We start from the raw sequence: 23,260 nt of genomic DNA, 5'->3' as shown, positions 1-23,260 counted from the left end.
AAAGCAATATACAGCAAACCAGTAGCCAACATCACACTAAATGGAGAGAAACATGAAGCAATCCCACTGAAATCAGGGACTAGACAAGGCTGCCCACTCTCTTCCCACCTATTCAATATAGTACTTGAAGTCCTAGTCAGAGCAATTAGACAACAAAAGGAGATCAAGGGGATATAAATTGTAAAGGAAGAAGTCAAAATATCACTTTTTGCAGATGATATGATAGTATATCTAAGTGACCCTAAAAATTCCATCAGAGAACTCCTAAACTAGATAAACAGCTTCAGTGCAGTAGCTTGATATAAACTTAACTCAGACAAATCAGTGGCATTTCTCTACACAAAGGAAAAACAGGCTGAGAAAGAAATTAGGGAAACAGCACCCTTCACAATAGTCACAAATAATATAAAATACCTTGGTGTGACTAACTAAGGAAGTGAAAGATCTGTATGATTAAAACTTCAAGTCTTTGAAGAAAGAAATTGAAGAAGATCTCAGAAAATGGAAAGATTTCCAAATGCTCATGGATTCCAGGATTAATATAGTAAAAATGTCTACCCTGCTGAAAGCAATCTACAGATTCAATGAAATTCCCATCAAAATTCCAACTCAATTATTCCCCAAGTTAGAAAGGGTAATTTGCAAATTCATCTGGAAAAACAAAAAAGAACCTCTGGTGGAATCACCATGTCTGACCTAGAGCTGTACTACAGAGCAATTGTGATAAAATCTGCATGGTACTTACTGGTACAGTGACAGACAAGTAGATCAAAGGAATGGAATTGAAGACCCAGAAATGAATCCACACACCTATGGTCACTTGATCTTTGAAAAGGGAGCTAAAATCATCCAGTGGAAAAAAGACAGCATTTTCAACAAATGGTGCTGGGACAACTGGTGGTTATCATGGAGAAGAATGCAAATTGATCCATTCTTATCTCTTTGTACAAAGCTCAAGTCTAAGTGGATCAAGGAACTCAACATAAAACCAGAGACATTGAAACTTATAGAGGAGAAAGTGGGTGAAAGCCTTGAATATATGGGCACAGGGGAAACAACTCCTGAACAGAACAACAATGGCTTGTGCCATTTATGGGACCTCATAAAATTGCAAAGCTTCTGTAATACAAAAGACACTGTCAATAAGACAAAAAGGCCACCAACAGATTGGGAAAGAATCTTTACCTATCCTAAATTACATCGGGGACTCATATCCTAGATTACTTGGCATCATGGTACAACCACTTACAGAACTCAAGAAATTGGAATCCAGAAAATCAAATAACCATATTAAAAATTTTGTACAAAGCTAAACAAAGGATTCTCAACTTAGGAATACCAAATGGCTGAGAAGCACCTGAAAAAAAAAATGTTCAACATCCTTAATCATCAGGGAAATGCAAATCAAAACAACCCTGAGATTCCATCTCTGACCAGTCAGAATGGCTACAATAAAAAATTCAGGTGACAGCAGATGCTGAGGAGGATGTGAAGAAAGAGGAACTCTTCTCCATTGCTGGTGGAATTGCAAGTTGTTACAACCACTCTGGAGATTAGCCTGGCGGTTCCTCAGAAGATTAGACATAGTACTACTGGAAGATTCAGCAATACCTCTCCTGGGCATATACCCAGAAGATGTTCCAACTTGTAATAAGGACACATGCTCCACTATTTTCATAGCAGCCTTACTTATAATAGCCAGAAGCTGGAAAGAACCAGATGTCCCTCAACAGAAAAAGGGATACGGAAAATGTGGTACATTTACACAATAGAGTATTTCAGCTACTAAAAACTATGAATTTGTGAAATTCTTAGGCAAATGTATGATGGATCTGGAGAATATCATCCTGAGTGAGGTAACCCAATCACAAAAGCACACACATGATATGCCCTCACTGATTAGTGGATATTAGCCCAGAAACTTAGAGTACCCAAGATCCAATTTGCAAAACATGAAACTCAAGAAGAAGGAAGACCAAAGTGTGGATACTTTGTTCCTTCTTAGAATGGGGAACAAAATACTCATGGAATGTGTTACAGAGACAAAGTTTGGAGCTGAGATTTAAGGAAGGCCAATCCAAAGACTGCCCCACCCGAGGATCCATCCCATAAACTACCACCAAACCCAGACACTAGGCAGATGAAAACAAGAGCCTGCTGACTGGAGCCTGATATAGTTGTCTCCTGTGAGGCTCTGCCAGTGCCTGGAAAGTACAGAAGTGGATGTTTACAGTCATCCATTGGACAGAGCACAAGGTCCCCAATGAAGAAGCCAGAGAAAGTACCCAGGGAGCTGAAGGGGTCTGAAGCCCCATAGGAGGAACATCAATATGAAATAACCAGTACCCCCATGCTCCTTGGAACTATACCACCAATCAAAGAAAACACAGGGTGGAACTTGTGGCTCTAGCTATATATATGGTCGATGATGGCCTAGTCAGTCATCAATGGGAAGAGAGGCCTTTGGTCCTGTGAAGGCTCTATGCCCCAGTATAGGGGAATGCCAGGACCTGGAATCAGAGTGGGTGGGTTGGGGAGCCAGGGGAGGAGTTTCAGATGGGAAACTGGGAAAGGGGATAACATTTGAAATGTAAATAAAGAAAATATCTAAAAAAGAAAATAAAAAGAGGAAAAAAGGGAAAACACAGAAATAACTACCAACAGTATCTGCGAAACAGACTCAGTTAACATAAATTGCATGTATTGCAGGCAAGGCAGAGGCGTTTTTAAAATTTTTGCAGACTTCATATAATCCTAAAAAATATGCAGGCCTCTTCAAAATTTGACTTGTTGAAATCAAAATAATTCCATCTTCTGAAAAAGTCTTAAGACTTCAGCTTAAAAAACATTCCAGCCTTAGACCACAGGAACCTGGAAGTGTTCAGTATTCAGACTGAACAAACATGGTGAGGCTTGAACCTGAATGTACTTTAGAGCCAACCCTCAAAGGGTGGGGAGTGTAACCTGTTTGGTAACAAGGTGTAGTACATACTGTGATATAAAAAAAGGCATGGTGAAAATGTACCTTTTACTAAAGTTTATGCAATTCCCTTGGTCCATAAATCTATGTTAAGTTTGTGTCTTCTAGCTTAACCTGTATCTCCAGCCATGTATCGATTTCCAGACCATTAAATCAAAACCAAACCAAAAACAACCAAAAAGGTGTGTGTGTGAGAGTGGCAGCTGAAAACCTGGATTTCCAACAGCCTGTGCATTTTGATGTTGTTCATTGTATTGTGGCTTCTGCATTTCACACCTGCACTTGCAGTTTTGAATAGATCACCTTGCATGAAACGTTTCTCCAGGGAACCACAAAAGATTGTTCACTTTATCCTTAGCTTTTTCTGTGAACTTTTTGCTGCATTCAAGTCAGTTTCAGTTCCAGCAAAAAGATGGTATTTAGGACACCATGGTGGCTGTGGACAATGTGACACTGGTAGAATTTGTGCTGGCATTTGTGTAATTCCCCTCGCTGTTTGTGTTTGACTCACTGGTGGGCACTTGGGTGGAGTTGACTCTGAGAATCACTCCTGCAGCACTGCAGTGTGGCCTTGGCCCTAGCTATGGTGTGTAGGTGAAGGTAAGTCTGGTGGAGTAAATGATTCTCTCATTACGGACCTAACTTACTGGAACCTGGACTGTGTGTCAGACCCATCTCCAACCTTCTCTGAATGCAGAAATGTCTGGGACCTCACAGAGCATGCTCTCTCCACATCTGTACATTGTTTCAGCTTCTACATCTCCAAACCACTCTCCTAATTTGGAGTAAAGTTTTATTCTTTAAATTCAAGGAAAACACCCTGTAACCATTCAATTGAAGACTTTACAACAAGTACAGGAATGACTGGGGCAAGGACAGGGTCCATTCCCTCATAGATACCATTTCTTTATTTTGTTTTTTTGGACACGGAGTAACCTGAAATTGGAATATTCTTTCTTGAGAAAGGCACAAGTACATTCTTTCTTTAACTTTAAGGTAAAAATGCACATTTGTGGAGCCGTGATACAGGGTGGTCTGCATCAGTAATGCTGTCTGCTTATCAACTTTCTTAATTATCAATCTTGGGAGTGCCATGCCAGTCACTTGACACTCTGTCCATAATGGATGTAGCCATCTCTAAATGTGAACTCCTCTCCTTCTGGCTCATCATTGTCCAGGAGATGAATGTAAAATGCTCCCCACTGTTGTGAACTGGAGTGGAATTTACCTCCTTCTACATGAAGGTATCTGGTACTAACTGTCTGGGGTGTAATGCAATTGAACAGTGCCACCTTCATTCCTGAGGCAATGCACAAGCCAGCATTTTTCAATGACTGCTTCTTTTTGGAGTTTTTGGAGATGACCTTTATCTGCTTGCTGAGGAACACACCAGTGTCATCACTGTTGCCATAGAACATCTTTACAGACAACATGAAATGTTTTCTCTTGTCTGAATCAGGTATGTACAATGTTTCGGCTGTACAGTAGTTCTTCCCTTCCAAGTTCAGCTGCTGCAATTCTTGGTCCCTATTTCCTGTTCCAATAAACTCGCAGGGTTTGTTCAGAACAATCATCTCGTTCCATTTGTTCTTTTTCTGTTTTTCTTCAAACCACTGCCCATAAGATAAACACAAGGAGGAGGGCAAAAAAATCGTTTTTCATTTCTGTACAACTTTTGTGCAACTTTTGCATGAAGAATGAGTACTGTTTGATTCCCTCATTCTTTTAAGTAATTTCTCATAGCTTCCCTGTTGAGTCATTTAGGTGGAGGCTGTTCACCAAACTTCCCCGATGATGGAGAATGTGCAGGCTGTTCCTTTTTGGGCGAGCCCTCCATGTAGTCCATGGGGAGAGCTCTGGATATCCGGGTTGTGGGACGCACCCTCTGGGACTTATGAGGAGACTGAGGAAAACTGGAGGGCCTTACTATGGGGACCAGGACTAGAGGGGCCAGTTTATGTCTTTTTATAGATGAGTTGAGTCCAGTAATATTGAGAGATATTAAAGACAGGAATTGTTAGTTCCTGTTATGTTTGTTTTTGTAAGTGGCATTTTGTGCATGTGGTTCTCTCTTTTTGGCACTGTTGTGAGATGATTAATCTCGCTTTGTCTTTGGTGTAGGTACCCTTCTTGTGTTGGAGTTTTCCTTCTAGCATCCTCTTTTGGGCTGAATTGGTAGATACATACTGTTTGAATTTGGTTTTGTCTTGGAATATTTTGGTTTTTCCATCTATGTTGATTGAGAGTTTTGATAGTAGCCTGGGCTGACATTTTTGTTGTCTTAGAGTCTGTATGACCTCTGTCCAGGCTCTTCTGGCTTTTAGTGTCTCTGTTGAGAAGTCTGGTGTAATACTGATAGGTCTGCGTTGATATTTTCCTTGCAGCTTATAATAATCTTTCTTTGTTTTGTGCATTTGGTGTTTGGATTATTATGTGATGGGAGGAATGCCTTTTCTGGTCTAGTCTAGTTCTGTAGGTTTCTTGTTCTTTTATGGACATCTCTTTCTTTAGGTTGGAGAAGTTTTCTTCTATGATTTTGTTGAAAATATTTTCAGGTCCTTTGAGCTGCGAATCTTCTCTCTTTTATTCCTATTATTTTTATATTTAAACTTTTCATTTTGTCCTGAATGCAACTGTGTCAATCTCTTCTAAAGTATCTTCCTCACCTGAGATTCTCTCTTCTATCCCTTTTATTTTATTGGTGATGCTTACAATGGTAGTTTCTGACCTCTTTCTTAAGTTTTACATTTCCTGGGTTGCTTCTATTTGTGTTTTCTTTATTGTTTCTAATTCCACATTTAGGTCTTGGATCACTTTATTCAATTTGTTGACCTATTTGATTGTGTTTTTCTATATTTCTTTAGGGGATTTGTTTCCTCTATAAGTGCTTCTTCTTGTATTTCCCTGTATTTTTTCAGTGAGGTATTTATATACTCCTTAAAGGAATCTATTATCTTCATGAGATAGGACTTTAGGTTAGCTTCCTGATTTTTAGGTGTGTTGTTGTATTCAGGGTTTGCTGTGGTGGGAGAATTGGGTTCTGATGATGCCTACAAATATTGGGTTCTGTTGGTTATGGTCTTGTGCCTGCTTCTGGCCATCTGGTTATCCCAGGTGTTTGTTGGTCTGGGAGTCTCTGTCTGGAGCCTACCTCTTTTGCCTCTAGGTTGTTTTAGGTCTCCTGGCAGGCCTGTGGCCCTGTCTGTAGCAGACCTCCTGTGGGACCTTCTGACTGTGGTGTCTTCAGAGGGGCATGTCCTCTGGTGATTTGTTGCCCTGCCTGCAGTGGATTTTCTGGGTGGCATTTAAACTCTGGGTTCTTCAGAGGGGCTGAGAAGCTGCTGATCTGTTGCCCAGGCTGTAGAAGATCTTCTAGGAATCCTTCAGATTGTTGGATCTTCATAGGAGCAGTCAAGCTGTTGTCATGTGTGTAGCTATTCTTCAGGGATGCTTATGGACTATGGGTTCTGTTCCTGTGTCCCGGAGCAGAACTCCGGGGAGGCTTTGAGACTGTTGAGTCAATTGCTCTGCATGCTGTGGAGGCCCTGGGAGGTCTTCAGACTGTGTTTGTTGCCCAGCTGCTTTGTGTGCAGAGGAACTCCTGGGATGTCTTCAGGATGTGGGATCTTCAGGGGAACAGACAAGATGGCAAACTGCTAGAAATTTTCTAAATTAAATTTTGGTTTATCTATTAGAATACACCAGTATTCAGGTATTTTTGCAAACTGATAAACACTCTGTGTGTGTGTGTGTGTGTGTGTGTGTGTGTGTGTGTGTGTGTGCGTGCGCGTGTGCGCTCATTCTCACACATGTGCATCTCCCCAGTTGAGGATTCATTTGATCTAGTTATTTTCGATCCAAATGAAATCTGTAAAACTGCCAACCTTATTCCAGAAGTACAGGCTCTGTTTAAACTATAATGAGTTGGGTTTCTGATGCTTGACATGAACATTCTTGTCCACTGTCAAGAGGCATAATGCTTGTGTAGATATATTGTAGATAACTTTTTTTAAAAAATGGGTTATCTAAGTGTATATTACCTTTTAAAAAATTCAGAAGTGTAATCAAATGTAACCAAGTGTGTTTGTGACATTTATTGAAGCTGAGTGAGCTGTGTAAACAAGTTTTTTAAAGCAGTGTCTGGTATATAGCTCTCCCCTGATCAGGGTTAGCTGTTCTGGTTACCATGCTGATTTCCTCTCTGATGACATCATGCTTTTCTCTTCTGGGCCCTTACAGTGGGCTGTGTTCATGGTCACTAGGCCCTACTTCTTCATCTTCATTTAATTTGAATAGATGAAAATCCATGCACTGGCTAGCAAGGGTTCTGATGTTGCTTTTGGAGCCCATCTCATTATTTATATTTTTGCAGACTTTCACTTGTTTTCTAGAGCATGTTCTTTTCATAAGTTATTTTCACACCAACTCTGTTTTTTCTTTTCTCTCAGTGTGATCTGTCTAAATATTTGGCTATTTTTTTCTTTTCAAGTGGAGACTTTTTCTTCACTTATTGGTCAAGTCTTCTAAAAGTCATTTCTTAATTTACTATGCTTTAAAATAAATTAATTTGTGCTCTTGTGTTTATGGTTTTTTGTTTATTTGTTCCCAATGTGTAGTATTCTCTTTTTGTTTATACCTATTTTGTGTTCTGCTTTGACAAAAGGCAGTTTTACCAAAGCACAAAATGCAGTAGTGTGGTAGGGGCAGGAGAGGAGGAAAGTGGCTTTGTCATGGAGGGATCATATTGGTACTACCAAGACCCACCACTCACATTGGTCTGTATAAAGGGACAGTTTACATGATGGAAGGAAGTAACAGGTGTTGATGGTGCTACTAAAAGCCAGTTCTTACAATATCTTGCACTTGAGTCATTAAGCCTTAGATCAATTACCACCATTGTGGCAAGCGAACAAACTAAATTTCACTATGCGTGAACAAATTCAGATGGCAGGCTATCTTGTGGTTTAACTGTTCTAGAGATTTGTCAGTTAATTGTATGGGCAGCACTAAGTTAGGCAAGGAAAATAAATGTTCTATGAAAGGCGCTGATCTGAGCAGAAGAACTATAGCCATAAATTAGGAGATGGAGAAAAAGTTAAACTTTTATTTTTAATTGATAAGAGGGACATGTTAGTGTGATGTTTTGATGTATATGTTAGATCATGGCCTGCCCCTTTAAGATTCTTGAAGATACCATATCCACACCCTGAAAAAATCAGGTCCTACCACTATAACTCTCCCCACTCTTTCCCTCCATCCTCCCCTATATATACCCTACCAGGTATGTTATAATTCATTACAGTAATTATGTTGTTGTAAATATCTCAAAAATTACTTCTTAGAACAATTTGAATATAGATTAATTTAAATGGTATCAAGAAAAGACATTAAGACGTGGTGATGATGTTGGTATGTGTGATAACTGTATTAAGTGATTAATAAAAACCTTTAGTGACTTATACTGAAGTACTCTCATCAGTGGCCAATTTTGGCATGTGTGTTAAAAGCCAGAAATACTGCAACAAGCAAGATTACTGCAAACGACTTTGGATGTCATCTTGAGTAACTTCTGTTATAATATTCTCTTTGCCTTTATGTATGCTTGAAAATTTTTCCAGAATTCCACGGAGCTGAATATTATATCAATGCATTTGTTTTTCTGCCTCCAAAGCAATATTATCTTTTCTATGCACCTCTGAACTTACAGATTATTACTTTATTTGAAAGCACATAATTATTTAATTACAGTAATGACTTAGTCACTTATTTGCTTTTCCTTACAGCCTACTTGACAAAAAGAGACCTACCTGTATCTTTGCACATCTGAAAATGTTTATATTTCGATGTCTTTAATAGCAACTTTTATAGGTCTAGAATTTGAGGTTAGCAATTATTTCTCCTCAGTTGTTTAGTCTGTTTTAGCATGTCGTTTTCCTGGGAGAAGAAATATGCCTCTCCTTCCTCTTTCCACAGTTCTCTCACAGTTTTAGCTAGTGTCCTGGGAAGACTGTAGATGGAGTGCACAAAGGTGTCAACATACAAGACAAAGCCGAGCTGAGCACCCAGAAGTGGTCTGGAGAGGGTAAGTGTATTCTCCAGACAGTTTCTTCGCTGTGAGGAACACATGTAGGGTTTTCTGGGCTTCCAAGGGGAGCAGAACTGCTCTGAGGTGACTTCCTGGGGAGGACATTCAAACCTGACTGGATTTTCTTTGCAGCTTTTTACTCACTACCAGGCTTCTATGAGACAGAAGAGTTAGATTTGGAAAAGTGTTCTCCAGGAAGATGTTACTGATTGCTATCACCCATCAATGAGCCTCAGGCTCCACTGACTCTATCTCCTAACAGTTCTGTATATCCTTCAAAGATACTCTTTCTTCATGGTTATAGGCACTCTACTTCAAATCATGACATTTTACCCAAGAAGGTAGCATCCTGTGACTGGAGAGATGGCTCATCAGTGAAGAGCATGCACTGCTCTTGCAGAAGGTCAAGTCCTTAACACACTGAACATGTCAGGTATCTCAAAAACCACAGGCATGAGCTGGGTGTGGTGGTGCACGCCTTTAATCCCAGCACTCAGGAGGCAGAGGCAGGCAGATTTCTGAGTTCGAGGTCAGCCTGGTCTACAGAGTGAGTTCCAGGACAGCCAGGGCTATACAGAGAAACCCTGTCTTGAAAAACAAAACAAAACAAAACAAAACAAAACAAAACAAAACAAAACAAAACAAAACAAAACAAAACAAAACCACAGGCATGTGCACTTACAGGCCCATACTCCCAGCCCCTACAGACATGCACATGTAAATACAATTAAGAATGAAAAAGAATCTCAAAAAGAAAGTCATGCCTGACTTGCTCATCCCTTTGAGTCCTTTCAGCCATTCTATCCACCGATGCAAAAGAGCCCTCGATAAACAAAAGTCTGAAGAAAGTTCAGAGAACACAAGACCGATGATGACATTATCTTGCCGAAGACCTCTTGTTACTTCAGGATAAATTTCAAAGTGTATAACAAGTAGACACCCCCAAATCTCCAATATGCTCCCTGGCATAACATGTGTCTTTTATACGCACTTAACAAACTCCATCTCCATTAATTTTCCTTTAACATTTCAAGTGTTTATAGTTGTTTCATGCCCCAGGGCCTCTCTCTATATGTGCTCTCTTGATTTCATATTCTTTTGTAGATTAATTTATGCTCTTTAAAAATTATGTATTTCTCTGTGTGTCTATTGATATATGCATATGAATACAGATGCTCTATGAGGAGGGAGACATTGGATCCCTCTGGAGCTGGAGTTACACGTGGCTGTGAACTCTCTCTCCAACCCCTTAATATTTTCTATATACTTTCTATATCATCACCCCTTATTTACTTAATGTAGCTCACTCACTCACTAACTCACTCACTCACTCACTCACTCACTCACTCACTCACTCACTCACTCACTCTATCTATCTATCTATCTATCTATCTATCTATCTATCTACCTATGTCACTGCTGTATAGAAGCTCTTATATTAATGCTAATTTATACTAGTTTTCTCATCTAAACTAGGAATTCCTTCATTTCACTTTATATTAAAGGCTTTTGCTTGCTGAAGAATTAAAGCAACATAAGTTGACAAGGGATATGAAATTGTGCTTTCTGAGATGATGGATACTTGTTCCTAGAAAACCTTGCAGGGAGAAATGAAAAGAAAGCATATGGTCAGGTATCTAAACAGGACCAATAGAGAAAAGGGAAGGACCCAAGGGTCTTATAAAATATTCAAACCAGCATCCTTTTGCTGGACTCCCCGCTATATAGATCCTTTTCAATCCTGAAGGAAAAAGAAAAGAAAAAAAAAAAAAAAAAAAAAGAAATGTTCAGGGGTGGGTCCCTATATGCACCAAGTGAGATTGCAACTGATAAGGTAAAATCCAAGATCTTGAGGACTGTAGAGGAGGCTAAGATGCATTTACTGTAGCTAACAAAGTTTTAGTTTTGTTTGCTATAGTTTCAGGAAATATCTGGGAAATGAGTAAGGTCAAACTTGGTCATATAACTTCAGTGTTTCTTATCTTTATGCACTTCCTCATTATTGTAGCAGTTATGGAACCCAATCCTTGAAATAAACTTGGGGAATTGACTATTTGATGAATCTACCTTCAAGATATTATATGTTGCAGTTGCTAATTGCTAATATATATCAGGAAATGAAGCCAAAATTTCAAAGCATAAATACCAGTTCTTACCAGTTCATTCCAATGACATCTACTCTTTCTCCTTCCAAGAGCAGATTAAAGAATATTTGTATTTTCCAAACTGGAGTTACCAAAGCCTTCCCATCCATCACAGTCAAAGAGATCTTTAGAGCTTATCACTGGGACACACAGAGGCATAACTGCTCAGGGTACACTCTTTGTCATTATTAACCCTGTATCTAAATGTGTCATTTTTAGCTCTTTTAGACCCCATTAAAAGTACTCTTATTTCCAAATAAGTCATAGTCAATCTTCAGGCAAGTTGGGATGAAATTTGGCATCTATCTGTTGGATAAACTTTAACAAAGTGTTTTCTGTGTCAAGTCCTGTAATGGGCATGTCATCAGAGCATGGAAGTCCATGAGATAACAGTCTCACTGTTGCATAACATCAAAACACTTTATTAGTCTTGTTTCTTTTCAATCCCTTTCCACAGCAAGCCAGACTTTCTCAGGCATTTCTGCAACCCACTAAAAAAGAGGAACAGCTTTCCCTACAGAATTTATTTCTCTTAGGTTATAGTCATTATTTGTCCTGTTTGGACAAAAAAAGCTTTGTCTTTGTCAGAAAAGCCAAGTAGGGACATCCAAACCTGAGGAATGAATCTCACATGCTAGAATGGAAGGTTTACCCTCAACCTGAGGCCACTGAAGTATCTTAAGGTTAAGCAGAGGCTTTATTAAAGTGGCATAATGCAGAGGGTAGACTAACTCAGAGATCCAGGGAACAGAACAGAAAGAAATCCCTCAGTTGTAACTGATATAGAGCATAGCTTGCCATAGAATACCCTATACACCCTGGGCTATGGAAGCAGAGTCTGTGACCACAGATTTTGAAATAACAAGTGATCTTCCCAGAATCAAACCTAGAAAAAAGGAGTTCAAAGGTAGTGATCCGTGTTGTTGACTTGATTTTTCCTCAAAATACAATTTGGTGACAAGAAAAGCTGATAACTACGTGTGACATGAAGTAGGTAATAAACATCAATTTTGTCTACCCTCATTTCTGATGTTTTAGGGAAAGTAAACTAAACAGAACCCATTATTAATTTTCTTTAAAAATACCATGTGTTTAAGCAAATAAAATGAGTCGCCCAGACACTGGATGACTTCACACTTAGCATTCAGGACAGAAGACAGAGCTCAGAGTCTACAAATCATTCTTTCTTGGGACTTCCTTTTGTCTGTAGCATCCATGAACCATCTCAGTAGACACATCACACCAAGAAGAGCTAAATTTGATTCAGAGGCATCATGTAACAGAAAGAATAGAAATAAGAATGGGGCAGAGCTCGACCAAGATGTTGGAACTGGTGTATGTCACAGTGTTTTAGAGTTTATATCCCTCCCTGGGTTCATTGCCCTGAAAACAACAGATGCATTATATATGTGAGGGCAGGTGGTTAACACTTGTGATGAACAGAGCCTTAACAGCTCTTTTCTCTGACTTTAGTCAGATACTACTTAGAACATGTGTATGACTACAGTTCAGGAAATTCCCAGGAAAGTTTTATCAGAGATGACTTTTGTTCCTAAAAAAAAAAAGACTAATTGTTTATTGAAAACTTGGAAATTTCAGAGCAGGTTGAAGACTATGGCATCACACTAAGAATACAGAAAATGCATTTGATTTGAGTATCTTAATAAATGAAGGAATTCTTTCATCTTATTTTAATACATATGTATGCCTATTTGTGTACAGTCATTCCTTCACCCCCTGCTTCTGTCTGCTTACTTTGAATGACCTTTCAGCATGCCCCTGTTTAATGGTTCATCTAATCCCCTCTCTCATGGACTGAGAAGCACAGACACTCCACAGTTCTTCAAACACCGCCAACTGAATTGAAACACAGAGCACAGGAGCCAGACTACATTTTGTGATAACTTTTTTTTTCTTCTCTTTAGAAAAAAAAATATGTACAAAAAAAGCTAAGAAGACCTGACACGGGTGAGAAACATTTTGATAGATACAGAAAGGGAACTCCTTCTCCCAAATGAGGGACACATTATCACCATGCTAGAAAAAATGGGATGCAGTTAAAATCTAAGAACAGTTAAAAGCCCCATAGTGAAGCCATTGCTCTGGGCTCTACATGTAGATGCTCTGATAGCCTTTCTGTAAAATAATACTGTGCAAACTGTAAAATATTCTTTTTCATAAAAAGTCCATACAACATGATATACAAAACTGTTGAGTTGACAGGAAAGGCTGGTGCTTGCTGCTCTCTTGGATAGTAGGCCACAGTGTTACCTGCCCAAGGTCAGAATCCCAGACTGACCTTGTGCTCTGTATGATGGCGAGGCCATTATCTAAGAAAGTATCATATGACCAAAGTACTCTTCCTCCAAATATAGGCTTCTGTGCCAATAGTTGGGCAACTAGAACTCTTCACTAGTATGCCCCTGTTGCTTTAACTGGGAATGCAGTCAACTATTTACAAAGCAGAACACAACGTTCTCTTCCAATATTTTTTTTCCACAATTGACTTTGAGATTTACAATTAACCACCACTGTCCTTCCTGTAACTCAAAAGTTTAACTTCCATTAAAATTCAAAACTTCTGGAGGAGGCAGCAACTGTGGTAATAAAGGGTTAAAGTGGGTTGTTCGCTTTATTTGTGTCTATAAAACTGAGAAAAATTTGTGTACAAATATCACAAAACAACATCAACCATTGGATAAATGTGATTCTTCAATGCACACTTGAACAACAGGAAAATTTTGTTGGTTTTAAAAATCTGGCATAAATATATTAAAGCTGACAAAAAAAGATCAGGGCAAGCTACATCACTTCTTCATACAAAAAATATACAAAACATTAGCCTCTAACTAGATAAATGTAATACTTGTCTTCACAGTTTGACTTGAGTATCTGTGTGTTTTGAAGAATTGAACTGGAAGGTTGCTGGAAAAAAACAAAACAAAAACCAAACAATCCCTAAACAGCTGCATGTCTTCATTCATCTCAGGTGACTTCAGTCATGGAGGCGGAGTGATTCTGTAGAGCAAGGAAAACATACAGTCTCAGAGCTGGGGTAAGAGACATCGACATACTATCATCCATTCCTGAAATATCTTCCAGACTAAAGCTCACTGATCTCTCACTCTCTGTCTTATTAATTTAACATTTCAAACTTTTCACATAGTGTATTTTGATCGTATTTTTCCTCTCCCCCAAATTTTCCCCTGATCCTTCCCCTCCCCATCCCCCCACCTCAGCTTCAGGTCCCCTCTTAAAGAAATAACATCCCCAAACAAAACCCACCAAACTATGCTTTCCCCTTCATATTCTTCCAAGGCCCTTCAACTCCTGTTATCTCTTCCTTCAGCATTTCCAACTGAAGCAAAATCACTTCTTCATGTAAACTTTCCCCTACTGTTTAAACATACATATTTAACACAGGATCCCAAAGTGACAGCTATATTTCATACCTTTGAAATGTTTTAAAGACTGACTTCTAGCTATGACTTATTAATAGTATGACTTATTCTTTGAGTTATGACTTCTCTGGGACTAAAATTATTATTTTCCAGTGGATAAAGTGGTTTTCATTTAACTTTAATTAATTTATAGGAATATGGTCTACATAATCCAGAGTCATTAAAATGTCTTTTTTTTTACATATTTTAAAATTAAATTGTGTGTGTCTGTGTGTGTGTGTCCCTGTGTACATGTATTGTTACCACATGGATGTGATCTTAAGATAGTCAGGTAGGTGACTTTGACCTGAGTTCTTTAATTCTGTTTTGTTTTATTTTTCTATTTATATATAATATGAAGTTTGTGTTAGTACTAATTCAGAATCAAAGGTGCATCAGAATCCCCTGGGAATATTTTTCAACTTGTTTCCACCATGCATTTCTGAACTAAAATATCTTGGGAGAGGGGTCCAGGTATCTGTAGTCTTGTTAACAATTAGTTGTTCTTGTTCTTCTTGTTCTTGGTGTCTTCTCTTGTTGTTCTTGTAGTATCTGTTGTTGTTGTTCTTTTTGTTCTTCTTGTCTTGCTGTTGTTGTTGTTGTTGTTGCTGTTGTTTTTGTTGTTGTTGTTGTTGTTGTTGTTGTTCTTCTTCTTCTTCTTCTTCTTCTTCTTCTTCTTCTTCTTCTTCTTCTTCTTCTTCTTCTTCTTCTTCTTCTTGTATGTTTTATCATCTTTTGTCCTCATGAGTAGAAAACATCCATACATACAGAGGAAACCAATTGCTTCATTTCTAATTTATTCCTTTGTTAGAATGAATATGAGCATTTAATTGTGGAAGATGGGCAGCTGAAAGATGGCATTTTGGAATCATCTTAGGCCCATACAGTGATGGCTGGAGAACTATCTCTTCAGTTTGAATTTTCTATAGTAATTTACTTTTTTGTTCCTCTGTACCCTGTCTTAATCAGCAATATTAGCAGGAATCACAGAATGAAAATGTCAAACATGGGTTAATATTTTAAGGAGGAGGGTTCTGTGAGGCAAAGGGAAAAGAATGTTCCAGAAGGAGAGAAAGCAGATTCCTGGCTCCTGGTCATAGAAAGCTGTTCTCCTGAGATTCTGAATGGCAGGTAGATTTCATGTGTGTAAGTATGTGCTCCAAAGGGCAGTTTTGGTCTCTAAAATCTCCATAGTTCCTCCCTGGGAAGATGGTTTCATTCTCCCAGCCACAAAGCATCAGCTTCTACTGTAGACTCTGGCCCAAGGTGTTGCATGGGAGGCTTTTACTCAGAGAGAACATGCCATCCACTTATTGGAAGAACAGTTCAGGTTGAACATACAATTCCTGCAGCACATTTTCATGTTCAAGTCTGAGAGGTAGATTTTTAAAAAGGAAGTTTGGTTGAATGAAATAAGAGGCTGTATGCTAAAGTAGGATGCACAGGGTTTGATGGGTCCATGTTTAATTTTGTTTAAGCATCTTGGGAATGGTATTAAGGATATCTTCCTTTCTAAAATAGGGTAATTCCAGTTGTCGGAGTACTGTGAACATGTGAGGAAAGGACTCTCAATGATTGTTACTTCTCTTTCTTGAACAATGAGAAAAGGTTATTATCTTCTATCTCTGCAAAAATGTTTTCTAGTAAAAGCAATGCTTGCCTTCCTCAGTTGTCCACCATTGGTTTGGACTATGTCACATGGCCAGTACTTCCCACAGCTTCCTGTCACTGTGTTCTGATTCACCTGCAGAAGTTTTGCTCATTGGTTCTCTCAAGTCTGTATTTGTCATAGAAATAGTGACAGCAGAGACAGTGTCTCTGGTCTGACTTGAGGTTGATTGGTTTTTGGTTGAAGGATTTAGTTGAGATTTTGGCCCTGGCTTGCTTCCATCCAAACAGTATTTGTGTTACACTTCATTAATGTCAAGAAACATGTCACATAGGACATAGATCATAGAACCCAGGTCCTTAAAGGTCCTCAGTTCCATGAGGAGCATAAATGAGAGGGAACTCTAATTGTAAGGGGCAATCAAATGATGGACACAGAAGGACCCTCTGCCCAAGCTTGATATTCACGAGGCCTCAGATTGAGACAACGAGAGCACACACATAGACACATAGAGTCAGGCTTGGAAGAAGTTCAGCTATAACTTGTAGTGCCCAGTGCATTTATTGATAATCTCGTTGTTATTCTTGGTGTGGATACTCAAGCATCCGTCATCTCTAAGGGGAAGAACCATTTCTGAAAGTGTTTGGTCCTTCACTTTTCACTATGAAACATTTATAATATGTCCTGGAAATCTGTTGTCCTAGTCAACTACAAATAGTCTTGGAGGAGAAGAAAAAAGCCACAGACACAGTTAAGGAAGGCCTGACTGGTGTGGACAGATGGAAGATATCATTCTAAGACTAGGAATATTCAGGGGGCACTAAGTACACATAGACTGATACATCTGTGCAACTAAGCAAATAATATTTTTTAAATGTATTATTTTTTGTATGTGTATGAGTGTTTGTTTGCATGTTGGTATGTGGAACAAGTGTATTCCTGGTGCGTGTGGAGGTCTGAAAAGAGCATTGGATATGTTTTTCATATCCTGTTTCTAATTAAACTATTAAAAATGTGAAATATGGGGGGAAAGTTGAATATGCTTGGTGCTGGGTTTAGTGATAAAACTACATAGTTTCCCACAATGGCTAGGATTTTATTGCTTTCTTTCCAGTTCACTAATGAAGTGAAACTTCATTAAAGGTCAAAAGACATAGAAGAGCTTGTGACATTAAATCTCTAAATAGTGAGAAACATCTAATAGTTCCACCGGAAAGCACAGTGCTGTCTTTTATATTTTGAGATGAGCAGAATATTACAGAAAACATTTCATAGGATTCCAGAGGCCTTCCAAAAAGAGGGGTGTTCGAATGAAAGTAATGGCTTCTGAAAAGGGGGCTGTTCTCTTGTTCTTTAATTATATTTACTCATCTGCACTTTCCTACCTTTTAGCCGGGTGGGGGGAGGGTAAATAGTTCAACTGTGATGACTTCATTATTTTCATTTTTATCAGAGAGATGGGCATTGATAAATGTCCATTCTATATGATGGTTGTTCAAATAAGAATACTTTTTGATGTTGCTGGAAGAATCCTAGGCAAAAGTTTCAATTGTCCTATGTCTAGGCCTCTTTAACAGCTTTCCAGACGTTTCTCGTCTCCCTAGAGTAGGCATTTCTCTTAACTTGCATTCCTGTGGTGAACCTCATTTAGCACTGTACACTGTGACAGCTTTATTTCCACTGTCACCAATCATCAGAGTTCTTCAGAGCTAAGGCTGTATCTAGTTATTGTTTTGACCTCATGCATAGATGAAGGGCTTGTGGTAGAACTCCAATCAGAAAATATTATTGCGTTGGATTTGTGACCATTCTCAGACCAGACTCTGTACCTCTAGCTTGAGTAACTAGTTACTAGATTGAACAAAATCTTTGTCTTTCCAAACAAAGTCGCCCTTCCATTATCCATGGGTTCTGCAACCATGCATCTGTGCAGTCATAGATGAAAAGGATTTAGGTGACTAAACACAGTTGCCCTTCCGTTATCCATGGTTTCTGCAGCCATGCGTTCATACAATCACAGCTGAGAAGTATTGTGGAGACTGGATGTGTACAACACTGTTTCCTTTTTAGATTCCCTCAACAGTACTGTTGAACAACTATTTTCTTAGTTGTTGCATTGTCTTAGGCATTGCAGGTAAAATGGAGATGAAGGTATATGTGAATTTCTGTATAAGCTCCACGCAAAAATTATGTTATACTACATTAGGAACTTGTGAACTTTGGACTTTAGTATCCCCTGGAAATTTGGATCCCACTGTTCCACCCCACTCCCCAACAACACCAAGGGAAATGGAACTGCACAGGAAACCACTTGGTTGTTAGTCAAACTGGCTCCCCATAGGAATAGTTCAAAGATCCTGAATGTTGATTATACATTAGCGAACAGAGTCCCCTAAAGCTGCTTGGGTTTAATTTGAACAACACTTAGCCCTTCCTCAGGATTAAATAAGTAACCTGCAAAGGTCATGAGTTTGCTGGCTACAGTGACTTTACTATACCTGTGCACTTAAGGTTTCCAGCGGGCTCTCTATCCTTGGGAAAGCCATCAGGGGAACTCCGCGGGGATCCTCGGGTTTGGGTTTGGAAGGAGAGCCTTGGGTTCCTCTAAAGTTATGAACCACACACATTCCCTGCAGGATGAGAGGGAAGAGAGATTGGGTCAGACTCCAGCAGGCAGCTCCCGGTCACCTCTGATAGTGACAGACCGTTGTACTTGAATATGAGCACCAAGGTGACATATTTCCTTGGAATTATAGGAAAGAGTGAGAGAAGCCTGAACTGTATGCTGAGCACACAGCAGGTACTGTGAAGGAAATTCACCAAGTGGCTGGGGATACTCCACAGGGCTCATCTCCTCAGCTGTCAAATGGGAGTGAGAAAACTTACCTTATAGATTTATGACAGTATGACACGTGCAAGTCCCCTTGTTATCACACCAAACATATGCTGAAGGTTGCTGTGTGTCTGGCAGTGTCCTAGGCTTGTGCCTCATTTTGGTTGATCCAGGCAACAATTTCCAACGGTAAGAAGTGAGGTGCTATTATATTAGTCTCTTCAGCTTGGACAGGGGAAGTTTAAATTCCTCAAAATCCCACCACTATACTATTTTTTTTCTCTTAAGTGCCAAACACAAGTTCTCAGCCCATATTGACTGATGTTTAACGTCTGCCTAAAACGACCATTGTCAAATATGTCTTTATTGCTTACTTGGCTTAAACAACTCACTATAAATGTTTGTCTACGTTCCTTTCCTTATTTTCTACCAGTCATAGTTTTTAGCATCTTCTCTGCCCACTATGTATTGTTCTGCCTCTTTCCATATCTTTTTTTTTTTTTTGTTATTCTGCTTCTTTGTTTCTATGCCTAGTGTTGAGTCTTTCCACTAATTTTTCAAACCATACAGAACATCCACACAAACATTTTTTTTTTTTAAACAGGCTCATCTCCACTTTACACTATAGCTCTGCTTAAGACTTTGGCTACTTGGGAAATGGTAGAAGGGGAAGTGTCTGAGCCTTGGAGTTGAGGTTTATCGTGATTGGGTGATTATTTACTAAGCAATATATTTTGAGTCCCAATTTACTGGACAGTAAAATGAAGGTTAAAATATTGCCAGCCATGTCCTAAGAACTCAAAACTGGAGGTATTTGTATTGCAGGGCATGCGGTCATTGCTCAGTCCACATTTCCATTGCCCTTTCTCATGGGAAACACAGATGTGTAAAGCAGTGTTGGAGGGGAACACAGAGTATGCTGGTCTTTTTGGCTTTTGCTTCTCTCTGTCTCCTCTCCATATCTGGTTACTCCCTATCCCCTCTCTCTGACTTCATTTTTCCTTTCTGTTCCCAACTTAATGTGTGTCTTTGAGCTATGGATATGTGTGTGCAAGTTAGTAGACAGCAATTCAATGGCAGTCTGGATTTTTGAAGTACAAACTAAATTGGATGAAAGCAAAATTGACCATAGCTGTCAAATCACTGGAAGCAATAACAGAGCAAACAATGACCAAGGGATAGGAAAGAAGACGGGAAAGTTACTAAGAGAAAAGTCTAATCTTAAAGCAGAATTCTTATACAGCACCCCAGCAACCTACAGGCTTTCACAGACAATCTCTCAAAGGCCCATGCAGATGTGTGGATGTCTTCGCTGCCATTTCTTCTTAGCGGGTGATACTGTGTTCTAATGATGTTAGATATCAAGAGTGACTTGTGTTCTAGCCCATCCTTGTTCATGTACCAATGATCTCCCTTGGAGACTGATCTCTTGAAGTCATCTATAATTCTTGTTTTCTTTCAAAAATATTTCTCAGGAGGTCTTTCTAATGAAAGGCCAGCAGCATGGGATCATTTCAGCACTTGCTCTGTGTCTTCACCCAGAGAATTTATACCTCAGCTTCTCATCTTCTTCCATTAGAAAAAGAGGGCTGGTGTCTGATACAAGGAATGTTAAGTGACAATAGTTTCACAGGGAGTGTTCTATAGAAATATAGAGCATATTCAGGAAAAGCAGTTGGCCAACTGAACTGGAGGCTGCGACAGTCATTCGTGTATATTTTGTATTGAGAACAGAAAGGAAAGTAGGGTTAACTAACAGTAATATATGAATATAGCATGAGGGTATGCTGATGTGAGTCTTAAAGGGCTTGGACTGTAAAGGACAGAATAGGAGGGGTGGCAGGTCCTTTGGATTTTAGTGACCTCTTCTCCTTGGGGGAGGGCCTTATAATTGATAAAGGCTTTATTTTATGCAGGGTATTTGAGTTTATATGTCTGGTGACCTACTGTCAAAATAAACAAGCAAAGAATGAAACTGCACCTCTCTGGTGTGTCCAGGCAATGGAATATTTCAGGACAATAAAAAGAAGTAAATTATTGTTTTGTCTTACAACATGATTGAGTCTCCAAGTATAAACTATGATAGGAGTAAAATGTCAGATGCTACATTTCGTGTGATTTTATGTACATGAAATCCAAATGTAGAGAAAACCAAACTAAACCTTAGCTAGCAACTAGCTTGAGGTGAAGGGGAAAGAAAAATTAAGAGAAACGTCAAGGTCATCAAATTGGACAGTGTGTACCACCCTATCCCTACCATTCTCCAGTGGAACTGGAAAAAAAAAAGAGTGCAGACTCTTCTTTTTCAGTTCAAGGCAGATTTGGGGATTTTCCACATGAGCCCCTAGATGAATCTCTATTTATTTGAAGAACTAAAACATCATTGGAGCTGTGAAGATCTGGAGGCAGCTGTGCTTGCCGAAAGACATCAGGAAGGTCAACTGTAGAAGCCACGGAGTTGAAATCAGATGCAAAGAGGCCTATTCAGACAAACAGGCCTCTAAAAGGTGAGTGGTTAGCTGTGGGGCTTCCCTATGTCCAAGAGGGTGGGTTCACGTGCCCTAAGACAGTTCCTGGGTCCCACACCCCCTCTTTTGTAGAAGGGAGTCTGGCCCGCTAGTGACCTCAATCCTCTGTGCTTTTCCTAAAAACCTGTAGTTCCCGATCCCCAAACACTGAGTGTAAATACTCCAACACTCACACTATGGGGGATCCACTGTGTGACCAAGCTGAGAGCTCAAGGACAGAACATAGCCATCTTTCTTGGGGACGGAATTCTCCTTGACTCATTCAAGAAACGTCCAATCAAATTTCTCTCTCTCTCAATCTCTCTCTCTCTCTCTCTCTCTCTCTCTCTCTCTCTCTCTCTCTCTCTCTCTCTCTGGTTTTTTGAGACAGGGTTTCTCTGTATAGCCCTGGCTATCCTAGAACTCACTGTAGACCAAGCTGGCCTCGAACTCAGAAATCCGCCTGCCTCTGCCCACCGAATGCTGGGATTAAAGGCATGCACCACCATGCCCGGCGTCCAATCAAATTTCTCAAAGCAAAGGTACTCTGATTTTCTTCTTGTAGAGAAGCATATGTATTCTTTGGAGGATTGCTGCTTAGAAGTCGGGAGCACGGGGAATGACGACTCAGACTGGAATCTGGGAAAGTCAGTGAGCTGTGGCTTTACACAGAGGACATGAAATGGAAGAAGTAGAAGGAAAAAGGCTGACCTACCAAAAACAGGGCCACTGCGGTGCCCAGGATGAAGCCGGCGATCACGTCTGAACAGTGGTTCCGGTACTCTGAGACACGGTTGAGGCCTGTCAGGAAGGCGGTACAGAGGGTCCCCAAGCACAGCACTGGCTTGGCCAGCCGACTGCTCTTCGTCTTGATTGTGCTTGTGATATACAGAGACAGAGTGAGAGAGAGAGAGAGAGAGAGAGAGAGAGAGAGAGAGAGAGAGAGAGAGACCAGTGAGTCCCCGGCAGTCCTTGCTCTGGCTCCTCCACGGCAATGCACAGGTATCCCAGGTCAGAAACAGGGACTTTGTAAAAGGAAACCTGAGCAACAAATCTCATTGGACAACTTCATTAAGCTAGTTAGTTAGATAGGAAACAGGGCAGCCATGACAATGAACGTGAGTTCGTTAGTGACTTTTGCATCGCCATGAGTTTATGAGCAGAAACTATATTGTCAGAAGGAATAACTGAAGAATAATGGCTGAATCCAGACCACGTAGTTTTTATGTAAATAACCAGAGAATCATGTGGTGATATTACAAAACTCATATAAAATTCTTAGATAGCTAACATTCCATTTGAATGCATTTGTGTCAGAAGATACCAGGTAAGGGAGAGATTTCACATTTTACTTTTTACTGTGCCGTCTGTACTCTTTGGGACCATGATATAAAATTATTCACTAACTGGCTGATGGCCCTAATCTGAATGCCCTAATCTGATCACGACTATGGGACACTGTTCTGCTGGAAGTTGATTTTCATGTCAGGGACGACTGAGGTCTGCTACATTTGTCTACTTTCCACTTACTTGTCTACTTCAAACTGTTTTAAAACACTAAAATTCTCTGTGTAGTACAGTATATAAAAGGGTGAACAATATGAACAAAATAAAAGTTGTTGCACTCTCTGACACTAGAAATGTGGGCTGTTGTTATCAAAT

General features: G+C 39.6%; 1 protein-coding gene, 1 long non-coding RNA gene and 1 pseudogene across 2 annotated transcripts in view; 1 reads left to right on the top strand and 2 right to left on the bottom strand.

Moving 5' to 3' along the window:
• Positions 1 to 3,399: 3,399 nt before the first annotated feature.
• On the bottom strand, positions 3,400 to 4,841 carry LOC110293625 (annotated as a pseudogene).
• Positions 4,842 to 12,809: 7,968 nt separating this feature from the next.
• Positions 12,810 to 23,260, bottom strand: part of Plppr1 (phospholipid phosphatase related 1) — a 259,977-nt gene continuing 249,526 nt past the window's right edge. Inside the window, exons 6-8 of the mRNA XM_021161276.2 lie at positions 22,314 to 22,492; positions 18,757 to 18,888; positions 12,810 to 14,227 (exon numbers count right to left, since the gene is read on the bottom strand). Coding sequence (XP_021016935.1) covers positions 14,195 to 14,227; positions 18,757 to 18,888; positions 22,314 to 22,492 — 344 coding nt within the window. The 3' untranslated portion in view covers positions 12,810 to 14,194. The remainder of the gene's footprint in view (positions 14,228 to 18,756; positions 18,889 to 22,313; positions 22,493 to 23,260) is intronic.
• Positions 13,728 to 22,319, top strand: LOC110293462. Its single transcript, XR_002377798.2, has 4 exons — positions 13,728 to 13,811; positions 14,199 to 14,264; positions 21,462 to 21,598; positions 22,164 to 22,319. It is a non-coding gene; the product is annotated as an uncharacterized LOC110293462 (long non-coding RNA).

This window comes from Mus caroli, chromosome 4, assembly GCF_900094665.2.
Source record: "Mus caroli chromosome 4, CAROLI_EIJ_v1.1, whole genome shotgun sequence".
NCBI classification, from domain to species: Eukaryota; Metazoa; Chordata; class Mammalia; order Rodentia; family Muridae; genus Mus; species Mus caroli.
This window is presented reverse-complemented; position numbering and strand designations above follow the sequence as displayed.